Genomic DNA, 17158 nt, shown 5'->3' with positions numbered 1-17158 from the left:
AAACTCATAGAAAATAACCAAAACAATCCAAGGTTTTTATTAAGCACAGTGGCTAAATTAACAAATAACCAGATGCCACCTCATTCAAATATTCCATCAACGTTTAATAATAATGACTTCACTGATTACTATTACTACTACTGACTTTCTTCACTGATAAAATAGATAACATTAGAAACACAATAGCGAATGTAGATTCTACAGCGTTTAATACTTCAGTTTCATCCATTGCACCCAAAGATAAACTGCAGTGCTTCACAACTATAGGACAGGAAGAGCTAAATAAACTTATCACTGTATCTAAACCAACAACATGTTAGGCCTATTTCAAATCTTCCATTTATGTCTAAAATTTTTGAAAAAAATTGTGTCTGCTCAATTGAGCTCCTTCCTGCAAAAAATGATCTGTATGAAGAATTTCAGTCAGGTTTCAGGCCCCACCATAGCACAGAAACTGCACTTGTTAAAAATACAAATGACCTGCTTCTTGCATCAGATCAAGGTTGCATCTCATTGCTAGTTTTACTTGATCTTAGTGCTGCGTTCGACACCATAGATCATGACATACTCATAGATAGATTACAAAACTATACAGGTATTCAAGGGCAAGCTCTAAGATGGTTTAGATCCTACCTATCGCTACCATTTTGTTTATTTAAATGGGGAGTCATCTCATTTATCACCAATAAAATATGGAGTGCCACAAGGATCCGTCCCAGGTCCCCTTCTATTTTCAATATACATGTTGCCCCTTGGTAATATTATTAGAGAATACGGGATTAGTTTCCACTGTTATGCTGATGATACTCAGCAATATATCTCAACGAGACCAGATGAAACTTCTAAATTATCTAAGCTAACAGAGTGTGTTAAAAATGTAAAAGATTGGATGACCAATAATTTTCTCCTATTAAATTCGTATAGGACAGAGATATTAATTATTGGACCAAAAAACAGCACACAGAATCTTGTAGATTACAATTTGCAACTAGACGGATGTACTGTTACTTCCTCTACAGTCAAAAATCTGGGTGTTATATTAGACAGCAACTTGTCTTTTGAAAACCATATTTCCCATGTTACAAAAACTGCATTGTTCCATCTTAGAAACATTGGCAAGCTACAAAACTGTCAGGGTTTTGCACTGTGACTTTGTTTTATGTTTGTTTCCTGTGTCTAGTGTCAGCACATGGCCTTGTTAGTTATTTTCTCGGCCATGTGCTCCTTTAGCCCCTCCTCCTTGTTTCCTCTTTACCACACCCTCTTGTTACCCTAGTTCAGGGATAGGCAACTCCGGTCCTGGAGGGCCACTATCCTGCAGAGTTTAACTGCAACCCTAATTAAACACACCTGAACAAGGCAATCAGTGTTTTCGGGATTACTAGATAGATACAGGCAGGTGAGTTTTTATGAGGGCTGAAGCTAAACTCTGCAGGATAGTGGCCCTTCAGGACCGGAGTTGCCTATCCCTGCCATAGTTGGTCTAATTGTGCTCACCTGTCCCTCATGTATTTTATTCCCTATTTATAGTGCACCTTACCGTTTTGTGTTTGCTGGTCCGTTGTCATTCTCACCGCCTCTGTCTGTGGCTGAATATGTGTCCGTGTCTCCCTGTCTGGTTGGTCTTGTGCCCTTGTTTTGTCTAGTCCTTGTGATTCTATGTTCTTGTCTTGCTCCTTGTTTTAGTAATTTGTTTGTTCTTGCCCTTTGCTTTCATTTGTAATATTTATTTAGTTTTCTAGTCTTCATTCTTGGTTTTGTTTGATCATTCTCTTATGTTGGTTAAATTGGTAATGTCTTATTTTGTTACTTTACTTTTATTAGTTCATTGGTTTATATTCTTTGTCTTGGATTTAACTTGTGTTTTTGTGGAGCTTTGTCCTGTCTAGTCTTGTGTTCGAGTTCCTGACCTGTCCCCATGTGTCCTGCCCTGGTTCTACCAGTCTGGCATCTGGTCTGTCTCAGTGGTCAACAAGTTTCTGAGCTCTGCTCTATGGTGCCTTGTGTGTCCTTCTCTATCAGCCTGGTCTTGCTGCCCACTCTGTTGCCCAAGTATTCTGCCAGTTGTTTCCTGAAGCCTTCCCAGTGGCCTTCCCTAGCTGTTCTGTTTATTGTGTTCCTGTTGTGGTATCTGTTGTGCACTTCACTACCTCTTGTATCAGTCTGTCTTGTCAATAAAACCTTGTTATCTCACTGCAATTGGGTCCTCCTTCCTAGATCCCTGACAGAAACATGTTGCCTGTTTCTGATGCAGAAAAGCTAGTTCATGCATTCATGACCTCTAGACTGGACAACTGTAATGCACTTCTAGATGGTTGTCCTGCATCTTCAATGAACAAGCTACAGTTAGTCCAAAATGCAGCGCCTAGAGTCCTTACCAGGTCAAATATGATCATATAACCCCAATTTTACAGTCTCTGCACTGGCTACCTTTTAAATTCTGTATCAGTTACAAATTATCATTACTTATAAGGCCCTAAATGGTTTAGCTCCTGTGTACCTAACTAGCCTTATACCATGTTACAATCCATCACGCTCCCTAAGGTCTCAAAATGCTGGACTTTTGGTAGTTCCTAGGATAGCAAAGTCCACTAAAGGAGGTAGAGCTTTTTCACATTAGGCTCCCAAACTCTGGAATAGCCTTTCTGATAATGTTCAGGGTTCAGACACACTCTCTGTTTAAATCTAGATTAAAAACGCATCTCTTTCGCCAAGCATTCGAATAATGCATCTCTTAAATTGTGTCTGCAGTTGCATCTGATCAAATGTTCATTCTTATTCTTTAGCTTGGGTTAAACTAATTAATTTTACTTTGTTGAAACAGCAGCTATGCTAATTATGTCTCTATTTGTTTCTCTGTTTTGCCACTGGATTTACATCCCGTGGTAACTAGGATATACACAAGCTCCAGTCTGGATCCAGAACAAGAGATGATGCTGACCCCTCAGAGGACCCCAGACGATACTAACCCTGAATCAACAAACAGAACTAACAAATAAAGCTACAAGTGTGATTGCATCATATAATAATTGCTGTTAATAATGTTCATCGTCTGGCTGACTACGTCTTGTATTAATTTTTCTGAAAAATCTTGTCATATGCACACAAACTGACAGTCACCACTTATGAGCTACTACTAAATATTGTAGAAACATAATTTTTTGTAATGATTTTTATCGTAAAAAGCGCTATACAAATAAACTTGAATTGAATATTAACATTTTGATTTTGGAATTACTTTTGAAAATGCTAACAGCCAGGCTAAACTGTTATATTGATATTAAACCGTTGATAGAAAAAAGTCCTTACACTGGGACACTGTGTAATATAGGTAAGTGTACAGCATCTACATGTACACTTTCTTGTGCTTTAGTCTCACACACCCAGCCAATACCAGTTTCACAATTAAGGTAATACTGTCTGTTCCATTTATAGTCAGATTCCCAGTGAAATGCTCTCAGACAGCAAATGCAATGAGTTTGCTTCCTTCTTTTCTGAGAAGATCATCAATATCAGGAAGGTGATTGGCACATCCTCAAGCAATGCAGAGGTCACACAGATTTGGCCACAATATCAAAAAGATACTATGTCTACTTTTGAAGCAATTGTCAACCTGCTATCTTGACACACTTCCCACATCTTTTTTCAAAAGTGTGCTTAACTGTTTAGAATCTCTTAAAAATGGTGAACGCCTCACTTCTTTCTGGGACATTTCCGAACTCCCTGAAAACTGCAGTTGTTAAGCCCCTCCTGAAAAAGAGCAATCTTGATAACACCATTTCGAGCAATTATAGACCAATATCAAAGGTAGTTTTTAATCAGCTGAACAAATACTAAAACTCAAATGGATACCAGAGACAGCACTCTTTAAGATAATAAATGATATTCGCTTAAATTCTGACTCTGGCAAAACATCTGTGCTGGTATTGCTAGATCTCAGTGCAGCGTTTGACACTGTCGATCATAACATACTACTAGAGAGAATGGAAAACTGGGTCTGGCTTTCTGGGATGGTACTCAAATGGTTCAGGGCATACTTAGAAGGGAGATGTTATTATGCGAGTCTAGGAGAGCATAAGTCTAAGTGGACGTCCATGACATGTGAAGTCCCACAAGGCTCAATTCTTGCACCACTCTTGTTTAGCCTGTATATGCTCCCACTAATTCAAATAATGAGAAAGAACCAAATTGCCTATCACAGCTATGCTGATGATACCCAGATTTACCTAGCCTTATCTCCAAATGACTACAGCCCCATTGATTCCCTTTGCCAGTGCATTGATGAAATTAACAGTTGGATGTGCCAGAACTTTCTTCAGTTACACAAGGAAAAACCTGAAATTATTGCATTTGGAAACAAAGATGAAGTTTTCAAGGTGAATGCATACCTTGACTCTAGGGGTCTAACAACTAAAAATCAAGTCAGGAATCTTGGTGTGGCTCTGGAGACAGACCTTAGTTTCAGTAGTCATGTCAAAGCAGTAACTAAATCAGCATACTATCATCTAAAAAACATTGCAAGAATTAGATGTTTTGTTTCCAGTCAAGACTTGGAGAAACTTGTTCACAACAGCAGGGTGGACTATTGTAATGGGCTCCTCACCGGCCTTCCCAAAAAGACCATTAGACAGCTGCAGCTCATCCAGAACACTGCTGCCAGGATTCTGACTAGAACCAAAAATCTGAGCATATCACACCAGTCCTCAGGTCCTTACACTGGCTTCCAGTTAAATTTAGGATTAATTTTAAAGTACTTTTACTCGTTTAGAAATCACTCAATGACCTAGGACCAAAATATATTGCAGATATGTTCACTGAATATAAACCTAACAGAGCACTCAGATCATTAGGATTGAGTCAGTTAGAAATACCAAGGGTTCACACAAAACAAGGGGAGTCCTCCTTTAGTTACTATGCCGCCCGCAGTTGGAATCAGCTTCCAGAAGAGATCAGATGTGCTAAAACATTAGTCACATTTAAATCTAGACTCAAAACTCATCGGTTTAGCTGTGCATTTATTGAATGAGCACTGTGCGATGTCCGAACTGATTGCCCTGTATTTTATGTATTCACTGTATTTTATGTAAATTCATTTTCTATTTTTAACTGTTTTAAATTCATTTTAAATAAGTCAATTTTTTAATAATTTCCAAAGTTTTAAAATTGCTTGTTTTTATGTTTGTTATTATTTTTCTTCATGATTATTTTACTTTCTTTTATGTAAAGCACTTTGAATTACCATTGTGTACGAAATGTACTATATAAATAAACTTGCCTTGCCTTGACTTATAAGAACAGCATTTTTTTCTAATTTTCAGATGTATGGCATGTCTGTAAAAACTGTAATTTACACTACTCTTGAAAGTATAAAAAAATTTTTTTAAAGTATTTTAGACTAAATTGCTACTATTGAAAAGGTGAAGACTGGCACATGCACAAAAGTGCCTGATTACAGCTTTAAGTGAGTCTCTGATCCAATCAGATGCCTAGCTTTTCCACACCTCCATATCAGCTCTAAGCAAGACCATGACTCCAACATCAGTAAGGAGTTGAGTGCATTTTCCTGGTTTCTTTTCCTAGTCTGTGATCTCAGTAAACCACATATACTCCTGCCAAAACACCAATTTGATTATTTTAATATTCAAATATTCTTGGCAAAAAAAACAAAAAAACAACTAGTGTGTATAGGAATTACATTTTGAGGAGTGTGTTCATGAAATGCTGCTCCTCTCTCAGCTGATGGAGTCTCTCTCATTACGCACGTGCGCAGCGGGTGGTTCTTCACTCCTTCACACTTCACAGAGAGTTCAGGTCATAACATGAAGGATATGACCCTCATAAACACAACAGGATCTCACAACTCAATGCCATAACCACCCACAATGTCACTCAGACTCCCTCAATAAACATCATATAAACATCTATGAACTGAGGGCCAGGAAGAAACCATATGGTCATCAATCTGTACTAGTGCTACATACAAATATGCAGTACATGATGTCCAATGGAGGAACTGTTTTCTGTGTGGCACTTAAATGCAATTTATAATTTCTGTGAGCAGTTTTTTTTTTTTTCATTTTCTATAGCAGCAGATTAAGCGAGCCAGAAGCCAAAACTGTTAGAAGAGATTAACGCATTGCACTAACACATCTAGTACTTCATGACCAAACCAAATAGTCTCACATTTGCATTAAATGCTGATCATATGTCATCTATAGCACCAGTGTAAACGGAAATTAACACTCCTTTGTCCTTCTCAGTTTTGATTATCACGCAAAATGTAATCCAACTGTACAGTAGGCCTACTAGCTATTTGTCGCCACCTACAGGATGGAAAAACCCACGTCTGCAGTACAATTGAGATCTTTTTGCGAAGACTAATAATTTTAATTTACAGTGTGATGCAAAAGTTGGTAAAATCAACCATACTCAGCTACTTTAGAAAAAAGACAGAACCAATAAAATATATCCTGAATATAGACTAATGTTTGGGGTAAGTTAGGCCTGTTGCGATAACAACTATTTGTTTTGTGATATTTTGCCCCAGTATTCTGCATATTCCATATGCACAAAGCACATATCCCTTAACAAAGCCATATCTGCAGATTAAACTTTTTTGTAGAAGCATTTTGAACTAGCACCAACTACACAACGTTATGTACGAAAAGCTGCAAAAGACACAGGTGTAAGTAGAATGCAAAAAACACGGTGACATAAATTTGTATGCAAATATAATGGCCAATATATTGCATCACCAAAATTATTGAGATTATGTACATATAATGTGTGATAAATCGATATATTGATTATTACGACAGGCCTAGGGTCAGTAAGATTTTTTTCTAAAGAAACTCATACTTTTACAAAGCAAGAATGCATTAAACTGTTAAAAAAATTACAGTAAAGACAATGATAATGTTACAAGAGATTTCTATTTAAAACTGTTTTTTTTTTTACTTTCTACTCATCAAACAATCCTGAAAAAATTGCATCAGGGTTTTCACAAAAATATTAAGCAACAACTGTTTTCAACACTGATAATTATAATAATTTTACCTGAGCAGTAAATTAGCCTATTAGAATGATTTCTGAAGGAGCTTGTGACACTGAAGACTCTGAGCATATGATACAGATCTTTAATGGCGGGTCATTTGAGTGCAGATATACTGATGTGTTTGACTTCATCCACTCTGTTCTTGTGCATCTGGAAGGCTGGTGTTACCCAGCTCCCACACAAACACTGTTCACCAGACCAGTTAAAGGAGCCCAGCTTTGAGCTACACCTGGGACACAAAAGCCACAAGAGAGATATTACTTTGAAATGTCCTTTAAAAACAAAGAAACAAAAAAGTACACGCATTTATTGCACAGCAAATACAATCTCTGGCCTCCCAAGCACAAAATATCATGCAGTATCTTTAACTTTTTAAATAAACTATCAATATTAAATCTAACCCTTTTTCTTTCTCAATAATCAAAGAATATACACTTGTAAACATGTTTTTTTTAGCATTAAACAAATGTACCGTTGAGAACAATGTTTTGATAATTCTATTTAATTGTGTGTCCAGATGTGTGAAGCAGTGAGGTATTACCTGTCCATCCATAACACCCAGTAAGGGCGGCTCCATCCACTGCACCGGCTCTATAAAGTAAGATGTGCACTGTCTCTGATCCTCACTATCCTCGTCTTCTCATGAGAGAACGCAGAGGCTCCACTTCCCACACAGTGACGGAGAATGCTGGAGCGACAGAAAAGTGTGCGTCTGTAGGGAACAAGACAACAGCAGGTTATGACTGCAGTGTTGTGAATTCAAAATAACTTGAGAGGATGTAAACAGGATTTTAAAAAAAACTAAAAATATTTTACCTGCACTTTCTACATCTCTATACAGCTTCTGCATTCTGGGTTTGTGCAGGGTCAACAGCGAAGACATCTTTTGTCACATTCTGGAGTTCTGAATGGAAACACATGACTTCTGTATTTCTTTCATAAGTGTATTAATATTAAAGGGTGTAGAAAGCTGAATGAAAATCACTTCCCACGTGTACACTGTTTTAAGCAAAAAAGCAAATTATGTACATACCTGTATATTTCTGTCATTTTCTTCAACCTAAACTGTTTATATAAGAGATCTGTGGCGTACGAAAAATAACCATGGTTTTATTATAGTAAAACTGTAGTAGCCCATGGTTTTTTGGCGTGTTGACTACCATTTGTATAACCACAGATTTACTACAAATACCATGGTTAAACCATGGTTAATATAGCAAAACCATGGTTAATTTGTGGTTACCATGGTTTAACAATAGTAACCATGGTTTTTAGGTTTTATTTGTAGTAAAACCATGGTTAATTTTCTACTTTACAATCCATTAATTCATAAAGTGCCAGCTGGTCCATAAATTCTTCATTCATTCTGAGAAAATGAGTGGAACCCTATTCAATAATAATGCTCTCACAAGAGTTTTAAGTTTCATAGTTTAGTACATGCATCCTGTAAATTCCGATCTTGTGTTTTCATCAGGTGAGCAGTAACCACAGCAGCACTTCTGCTTTGCCCTACATGGCTTTTTAAATTAATTGTAAAAAATCTGAATCTAAATATTTAAATGAATACATTGATAGTTTATCACATTGCTAATTATCTGAATGTGTATTAATTAATGCGCTGTTGGGTATTACATACTTTTATTACATACACATTGCTTAATACATAATGAGTTTCTTAGCTTCACTTCTGCTAATAACTGATAAGTTGCATTTCCTGGGATAAGTTTTGTACAAATCATAACATTCGCTGTCGAGTTTATTCATTCAAAATCATTCTGTTTGCAGATCTTCTTAGGACGAATTTAGTGTAAATATCAAACGAACGTGCTACTTGTTGTCAAGAAGGACGTCCGGTAAAATGTTCGTCGGAAACAAAACAAAGTCAACTTCTTAGTTCCGGGCAGAACGTTGTTATTATTAAAGCTTCACAATGCCTCTAGAGGGCGTTAATATGAAATAAATAAATACTTGATGTTTATATTGCAATATTGAAAAACGTGGTATGATTTTTATCAATAGGAATCGCACTCGAAAATATTGTCATTCCTGTCTATGTGATTTGTTGTTGTTGTTTTTTTCAAAAATTTAGGCATGTTATGAGAAAATAAAGACACTGATATTAGCATTTTTACATCGTCATTTTTCAAATCAAATTGAATTTCAATGTAAGCACGAGGACATTAAGCTAACTGTAACTTATATGGGCACTGGCAAAATGGCAATTTAAAAATGAAGCCCTAGAAACTCTATTCAACTGGCCTTCAAGTCTGCTCCATTTTTAGACAGACCTTAGCGTTGTAGTGTGATCTGCCATCGTCATGTTCAGCCAAGTTCATGGAGAACAAGAGACAAGGGTCTTGATTTATTGTAGAACCATAATCAGTTTAAAACATAATTTTAAAGGAGCTGTACCTTAGGGATCTGCACTGTATTAGATTTGATCTCTTTTGCATCCTATCATTTCCTGTAGTGTGGTCTAGACCTGTAGTTCTAGCCCTTTTGCAAAGCTTTTGGCTGTCCTGCATGTGCTTAATGAAAGCCAAAACTAGGACATTTGAGTGAAGGAGTCCATTCCACTGCACCTCATGTCCAGCACATGCTGTCTTTTTCACTTACATATATGCTAATTCTTACCTCATTCCTGATAACTGTGTCTTTTCTCAGAGATATTAGAATACAGTTTGATTAGAAGTCTTCGGTGAGCATGATGGTGGAGTAGTCATTCTACATGGCACATAAACAAGTCACTGCACCCATTACAGAGCAGATGCCTGTGCTTTAATCTGACTGGTCCTCTCAGGACAAGTCCAATTTAGCCTCACATGGTCCCTCAGAATCCCTGTCCAACCTGTTGCACGTATGTCTTTCCTGGGATTCACAAGAAAACTGATTATCACATGAAACCCAGATAAGCAGAAACACACGTTTTTTTTTGTCAGCAGCTGTCACGTGATGATTAGGGTTATTGATTTTGGTAAGAGCATCAGAAATTTGCACCAGAATCTTCCATTTGTCTAAACCCAGAAAGGCAGATTTAGGATTAAGGGCTTAAAGCAATAAGAACTGATGCTTCCTAGAAATGAACATCTGTGTGGACCTCAACAGCCTTCAAGTTGTTCTCCTGCAATCTTCGTGGTTGTTCTCCTGCACCATTCATGAAATTAAGAGTTACAAAACTTCATTTGCTTTTGCAACAGGACACTGATAGGAAATGAAAAGTACAGATCATTGTTGAAAGTTCCTCCTTGACTCAGTATTTTCAATGAAGGAAATGTCATTTACATGCAACGATTCTTCTAGGCAAAATAAAATAATTTATAAAAGCATACGCAAATACATTTTGGGTGTCATATTTGGTCCTTGTCAGAAATTGTCAAAAGTTCTGAATTCTATGAAGACCTACAAACTGAAAATATTATTGAAATCTTTACTGTTTTAAAAAAAAAAAAGGTTATGTCCTGTGCTGTAACTGGTCTCTTGGTCACTCTTACACTAAACTTTTTTGACAGTTTGACTAGTTCAGCAAAAATTTATGTGAACATTTTTAAGCATTTATTGCATGAAAAACAACTAGGAAAAGAAATCAATCCAAATAAATTATATAAGACATTTTCTCAGAACTCACTTAACTTTTTTGGATATTTTTGGTATGAAAATTATTTATTTATTTATTTATTTATTTATTTATTTATTTATTTATTTATTTGTTTATTTATTTATTTATTTATTTTCCTGCTTGCTTTGAGGATGTCAATTTGATCCATGGTTGATCATTTAAAACCTTACAAATTTATTTATATGAAAAATTTAGATTAAGGAAATATTTCACCCAAAAATTTTTATTTACTCACCCTCAAGCCATCCAAGATGTAGATGAATCTGTGTCTTCTTCAGAACAGATTTGGGGGAAAAATTGCATTATGAGAGTTCAAACAGTTGATAAAAACATCATAACAATCCACAAGCAATCCACACAACTTTATCCATGCATGTTTCCTATGCAATTTTTCACTTCACACGATGCTAATTGATGGACTGCATGCAGTCATCTGGATTACTTGTGGATTATTGTGATGTTTTTAGCAGCTGTTTGGACTCTAATTCTGATGGCACCCATTCACTGCAGAGGATCCATTAGTGAACAAGTGATGCTAAATTACTCCAAATCTGTTGTGATGAAGAAACAAACTTATAGTATATTGGGGCTGGCTTGAGGGTGAGAACATTTACAGCAAATTTTCATTTTGGAATGAACTATTTGTTAAAAAGTGTGCTATACTAAAACACATTACTAAAATACATTTAAAAATGTTATATGATATAAAAATGTTATATATTGCAAAGAAGTCCAAATACTTTTTGTGGCCACTGTGTATATAATAACTTCCTTACTATAGCCTTCCTTACTATTACCTTTCCTCAAATGCACCTGGCCTTTGCAGCCTATTTGAAACTTCCCTGCAGAGCTCATGATTGTTATTCATTCAAAAGACTCTACTAGGGCTGAAGCAGAATGCATCACAACATTAGTTCTTCTCAGCTGGCAGTCAAAGACGTGTGCGCTCTTAAGGTACAATTGATTTTGCCCTGTTGTTTCCTCTTTAAAGTTCACTCAGGGTAGCCTTACTTCAGCTGTTTCTATTTCAGTGCTTCAAGAAACGAATGCTTTATTGCCAAGTGTGTTCCTGCATTTGCGTACATTGATTAATTAAACCATTGTGTAATATATTTTCTGATCGCTCAGTTCTTTCCTCTTTTCTATTTATATGCATATACTTTTTACTGACGCTAGAGAAAGTATCCCATGATCATGCTGACAGAGGTACTCACAAACTTTCACTTATCATTAACTTTGGAGGGATTATGATATTTTAGATATTCTTTTCTGTAATTATATATAGTTCCGATTCATTATTCTTATGTTTTCCATTAAAAAAATGCATGCCTGTGGAGAAACTCATCAGTGGTGTTATATAGAATATTCATAGTATGTGGAATATTGCTAGTTAGTCAGATTAGGAATGAATGAATAAATGTATTATTTCTAATTTAGTCTAACCATACTGCAGCAGACTGCAGCAAATAAATGAATAATTTCATTTTTATTAGAATCCACCTGAAGGCCAACAATTAAATGCTTGTGGAGAAACTCATCAGTGGTGGGATTCAGACATGCATTCTTGACTTTAAACCTTTAACCTTTGAACTATTTTTAAATGCTGATCTGCTGGGTTTACAATGGTTTCCACAAATACACTTCCCTTGATACATATTTTATAGGTCTCCCTGCTTTGTGTGCCTGCATGTTGGTTTAAGTTTAGTACTTATGTGTTGATCAGTATGTCATGGGTCACATCCCATGAGCTTGTCTGTCATTCGGCTTGAGTAAGATTTATGACGCACATCCTGTGGTGAAAGAGTAGCAGGACGCCACTCATGAGGTGAGGCTGGCAGTCCTTCCTGGAGGTCAGCTCTGGATCTCTTGCTTAAGGCTTTTCTCTCACTTGGTCACAAAGCAGCTGAAGGATATTTTATATTATAGCACTCTGCCATAATACTATGGAATGATTTCCGAGCTGGAAGTTTAACCCAGTTTTCTGGGGATCACACAGTTTTTGATGAAGTCAAATTCTTTTCATAACTCCTTAGATTGATCAAAGTGTTTGTTTTTTCTTGTCTTATGCTTTTTTAAGTGTGTGAATGTCATAATTTTTCTCCTGTAAGAAGTTTGTGTGCAACAGCATTTAGGCTCCTCATTAGACATCTGAAGGCCAGAGCTGACCTTTAAATGCAATAAAATATAGTGATTAATTAATTAATTGCAATCTTGCTTTCGTTCACAAAGCTTGATTTAAAGCAGACTGATATGCTTTTTTTGTGTGTGATTTGTTGAAATGGTCTGCATCATAAAGAGGTTTCACACCCAAAAATTGCAGCATGTTTTACCTTTGTGTTTAGATTAATGACCTGTGAGATTGATGATACATGGCGTGGTTTCACTAGTGTGTGTGCGTTTGTGTGTGTGTGCATGGGCGTGGTTTGCGTTTGGGGTCTGATTAAAACATGAGGGGGCTTTGTTAATGAGTGTATGACAGATGGAGAACCACCCCCCAAACACACACACACACACAATCTATCCTATGATATGATCAGTCGAGCAAAGAGGAAGGTTGTTTCTCAAACAGGTTTTCACTTCACTTGATCAGATAAAAAGCTGACCATTGTTGCACGCAGGGTTTAAAGCAATATTCCTGGTTCCATAGAAGTGATGCTCAATCAGCAGCACTTGTGGCATAATATTGATTAACACAAAAATGAAGTGGCACCCATCTTTTCTTTTCTTTAAAAAGAAAAATCTAAGTAGTGGGATATTTTCATTGGAAGTGAATGAGGCCATAAAGGTTAAATGATCAATTTCAAAAGTACAGCCACAAGATGAACATAATATGTGAGTTAATAATATGATTTTACTGTAAAAAAAAAAAAAAAAAAAACCTTCCATAGACCTGTGTAAAATCTGATTTTACTTCTTTGTCATGGCATATAACACCTAAAACCAATAATATGTCATTATTTACTCACCTTCATTTCATTCCTAAATTGTATGATTTTCTTCTGAGGAACATAAAAGATATTTTGAGGAATCTTGGTAACCAAACAGTTTGCTTCCTGTTGTATTTTGCGCGCGTACAATAGAGGTCAATGGGAGCTGAAACTGTTTAGCTACAATGTTTGAAATATTTTTTGGCTACAAGTGCTTTTACAAAATAATTTTATATATCTGCATTTCAATTAAGAAATCTACTTTATTCACTTCCATTAAGTTTCACTGTAACCTCCTTTTTTTTTAAGAAAACAAAGGACAATTAAAAATTATTTTTGTGGTAATCAACCACAAATGATGTTGGTTCATCTTAACTTGTATTGAACTCTAAATATTAAGACAAAGACCAGAGATGATTAATTAGGCTTGTCTTGTTCAGATTTACTTTTTATTATTATTGCAGCACTAATTCACTTTACCAGTTAAAAAAAGGCAAGTAAGGGTTTGATATGGATAAATATTGATCACTCTTGCTTGCATGAATATTTAGCTTGAAGATGAACATTTTAGACGTTTGTGGCACATTTGTCTGGCTCTGTGTTTGTATTTGCCACGTGGTGCCCCCAGACACGGGCTGTTGTCTGAGGGTGAGATGACCAGACTGCTCGTTTCTCCTGGCTGGCCTCAGATCAGTGACTGTTAGGTTAAGGGGTGGGCCGCTCTGCTTTTAACTGGTGATAGATGATTGCAAGGGTGAGGTCTCCAACACTCTGCAACTGAATGGTCCATTGGCAGCCATTGTTGTGAACAAACAGCAAGATAATCCCACAAGCTGTCTCTCAAATCTGCAGTGATTTAGAGCTTTCTTTCGACCGCCTGATCTCCTTTAATTTCCTTATATTCCATTAGCCGTATTAAAAGCAATTACACCTATTTGCATTGAGAAAAAGAAAAGCATCATGCTTGCCATTCTCTCATTAACGGAAGCAACAGGATTGAATACATCACCAGGAATCATTATGTCGCTCATGTTCGCATCGAAATCTAATCCTCATTCTTGTTACCCTGTTTTCAGCTATAATATTCTTTGCAGCTCAGGGCAATTGTAATGCTCTGGAACATGTGGCTCCATTAGAGGGATAAAAGGGAGGTTGATAAATTGTCCTTTTAGTCCCTTTTTTTGACACCACAAATTTACATTATCTAACAGGGAACAAATGAAAAGGCCCTGATTAGTGTGGAATGAGTTGGAAGAGAAGCCATTCATCTTTGTTAGCATCCCCCTGTGTTCTTTTATGTTGGGTTTTTACAAGGATGGGAGCCAGTGTGCTTTTCCCATTCGACAGCCCAGCTCATGGACTGACAAGAGTGGTCATCACTAACGCTCTCTCTCAGTGTCCTCCGAAACAGGAGTTCAAAACTCTGAATGCTGGTGACTCCTGAATAACCTCCTGAGGTAGTGGGAGCTCACCCTTAAATGACCCCTCACTCTGAAGAGATCTTGGGGGGCGTCGAGGGGTTTTCAGACCCTCTGGTAGCCTTGTGGGGACTGAGCGCTTGGAATTTGGAGAATTTTTTTTCCCCCTTCTCCAAAATCTCAAAGGCCACGGTCAGCAGATCTTGCACTAAGCAGTTTGTAGACAGAGAATATTATGAAAATCATCTGACCCAACAAAACTACAAATGAGAATGCTAATCTACAATAATTACTTGGTGTCGATAGGTTTAATGAAAGCTGTTTCGGCTATTTTACACAGATAAAAACTAGTATTTTTTATTAGTATGAAAATTTTACTGTTTAGAAATTAAATAAGAAAACTTCCCATTACACCTGCTTGCTTTTAATTTATATATTTAGCTAACTGAAAACATTTAAATGAGCAAATTGCTTTATTGATGCTACATGAGTGTTAGAGTGAGTTAAAGTCACTGAAAAAAAACAGATGTGGTAATTTTCACTCAGATACAGGCAAGTAACATTGAATTAAATGTGAAATTTTGAAGTAGAAAGATGTAGTATTTTTTTACACTACAATTTATTAGCAACTTAAAAAACTGAAAATTTATTTTTAACAGTAATAGTAGGAAAAATCTTCAATAGGTTATTAACACTTTTTTAACACATTTTAAATCACAGTAATGCAAAATAATTAAAAAGATAAGTAGCTAGTATGCATTCAACTGACTAGATAGCAACTGTATGTTGCATATGACCAAAATTGTATAATATTTGGAATTACAGCTTACAAAACAAACTAAAATATTAATAATAATAAAAAAATCTGTATTTTTATTTTCTGTGAAACATGGGGGGGCAGTATGTTGCACGCGTTTAATTTTGCAAATTGTACAGCTTCGGTAGGATGTCACTGGGAGAGGTCTGGCCCTCGCCTCCCCCTCGGTGGGGCCCCAAGTGTGCGCAGCGAATCCTCAGTCAGCTCGCGGACAGCAGCGGGGAGATGCTGCCGTCCAGAACGACAAACCAACACACTCTGCGAGAAAATTGGATAGTTCTTTCACATTCTTCCAAACATGGATAATAACGACACATATCTGCATTTTAGTAAGTGCTTCGTAGTTTTACGTCTTTTTTATTCCCGGAAGTCGTGCTGTTTTCTTTCCATGTCTCTGCGCTTGAGTGTCCCCGCGTGCCGTGTGTTATCTGAAGTAGGCTACGGATTGTTCCGACGGACTTTGGACGAAATGCTCATAAATTGTACGTGCTTGAGCTATCGGCTCAGTCGTGTCATGTGTATTGACTTGGAACCAGTGCCAATGTTAAAATCAGGTGATAAAGATTGTGCCTCTCAGTCAGGGTCAGGGGTTGGCACTTTAATTGCGGTTATGTAATTTATAGCTTTCCAGAGCGCCTCTTGTTAAACTGTTTGCTGTCGAGTAGTTATTAATGGCTCTCAGTTGGTATCTGGACAGCAGTGTGCTGTGCCTTATTTATTTGTTTATTTATTTATTTCGCAACAGTTTTGACTAGAAGGCATTTAAAATCAACCATTTACGAGCCCATTGAAGATCCGAACATATTTTAACTACATGTGGAAAATGTTTATTTATTTTCTTGTCATGCAGTTAGACTTAGGAACATCTACATTTGCCCCAGTCATCAAACTAAGTTTGAGGGAAATGCTGCCCGATGGGTCTGACAGATCACCAGCATGCGCCGTTTTCTTCTGTAACTTAACCCAGCATCCAGTTTTATCGTATGTTTAATTCCTTTCTTGTGGTGTTGAAAAGTATGCACACACTCGTGTTTGTCATAATGTGTCATAACTTCATTTTTTCCCATTATGAAGACTTCACAAACTCGGTTGTGAAATTGATTTTATTTTGCAGATGCTATTATGTCAGGTAACTGTCGTAGTTTAACGACTAAATAGAAGACATTATTTTAACCATCACGAGCGACATGTAATTTATCTTGAAAAGTAAATAAATAAATAAAAAGGCATGTTTTTAACATCTCTGGTATGAATGATCTTCATGAGAATGGTTTACACTGCGTTCAGGTTTGTGTATCGTCCAGCTTTTGTTAGAATGACTTAAGT

The 17158-nt window shown here is 36.6% G+C and overlaps 1 protein-coding gene and 1 pseudogene across 1 annotated transcript in view; one reads left to right on the top strand and one right to left on the bottom strand.

The window, feature by feature from the left end:
- Positions 1-7120: 7120 nt before the first annotated feature.
- LOC132154347 (dual specificity protein phosphatase 12-like) lies at positions 7121-9368 on the bottom strand (annotated as a pseudogene).
- Positions 9369-16005: 6637 nt separating this feature from the next.
- LOC132155060 (retinoic acid receptor RXR-gamma-A-like) overlaps positions 16006-17158 on the top strand; it is a 27435-nt gene continuing 26282 nt past the window's right edge. Inside the window, exon 1 of the mRNA XM_059563833.1 lies at positions 16006-16161. Coding sequence (XP_059419816.1) covers positions 16131-16161 — 31 coding nt within the window. The 5' untranslated portion in view covers positions 16006-16130. The remainder of the gene's footprint in view (positions 16162-17158) is intronic.

This window comes from Carassius carassius, chromosome 12 (genome assembly GCF_963082965.1).
Source record: "Carassius carassius chromosome 12, fCarCar2.1, whole genome shotgun sequence".
NCBI lineage: Eukaryota > Metazoa > Chordata > Actinopteri > Cypriniformes > Cyprinidae > Carassius > Carassius carassius.
The sequence above is the reverse complement of the archived record's forward strand: the minus strand, read 5'-3'. Positions and strand labels throughout refer to the sequence as shown.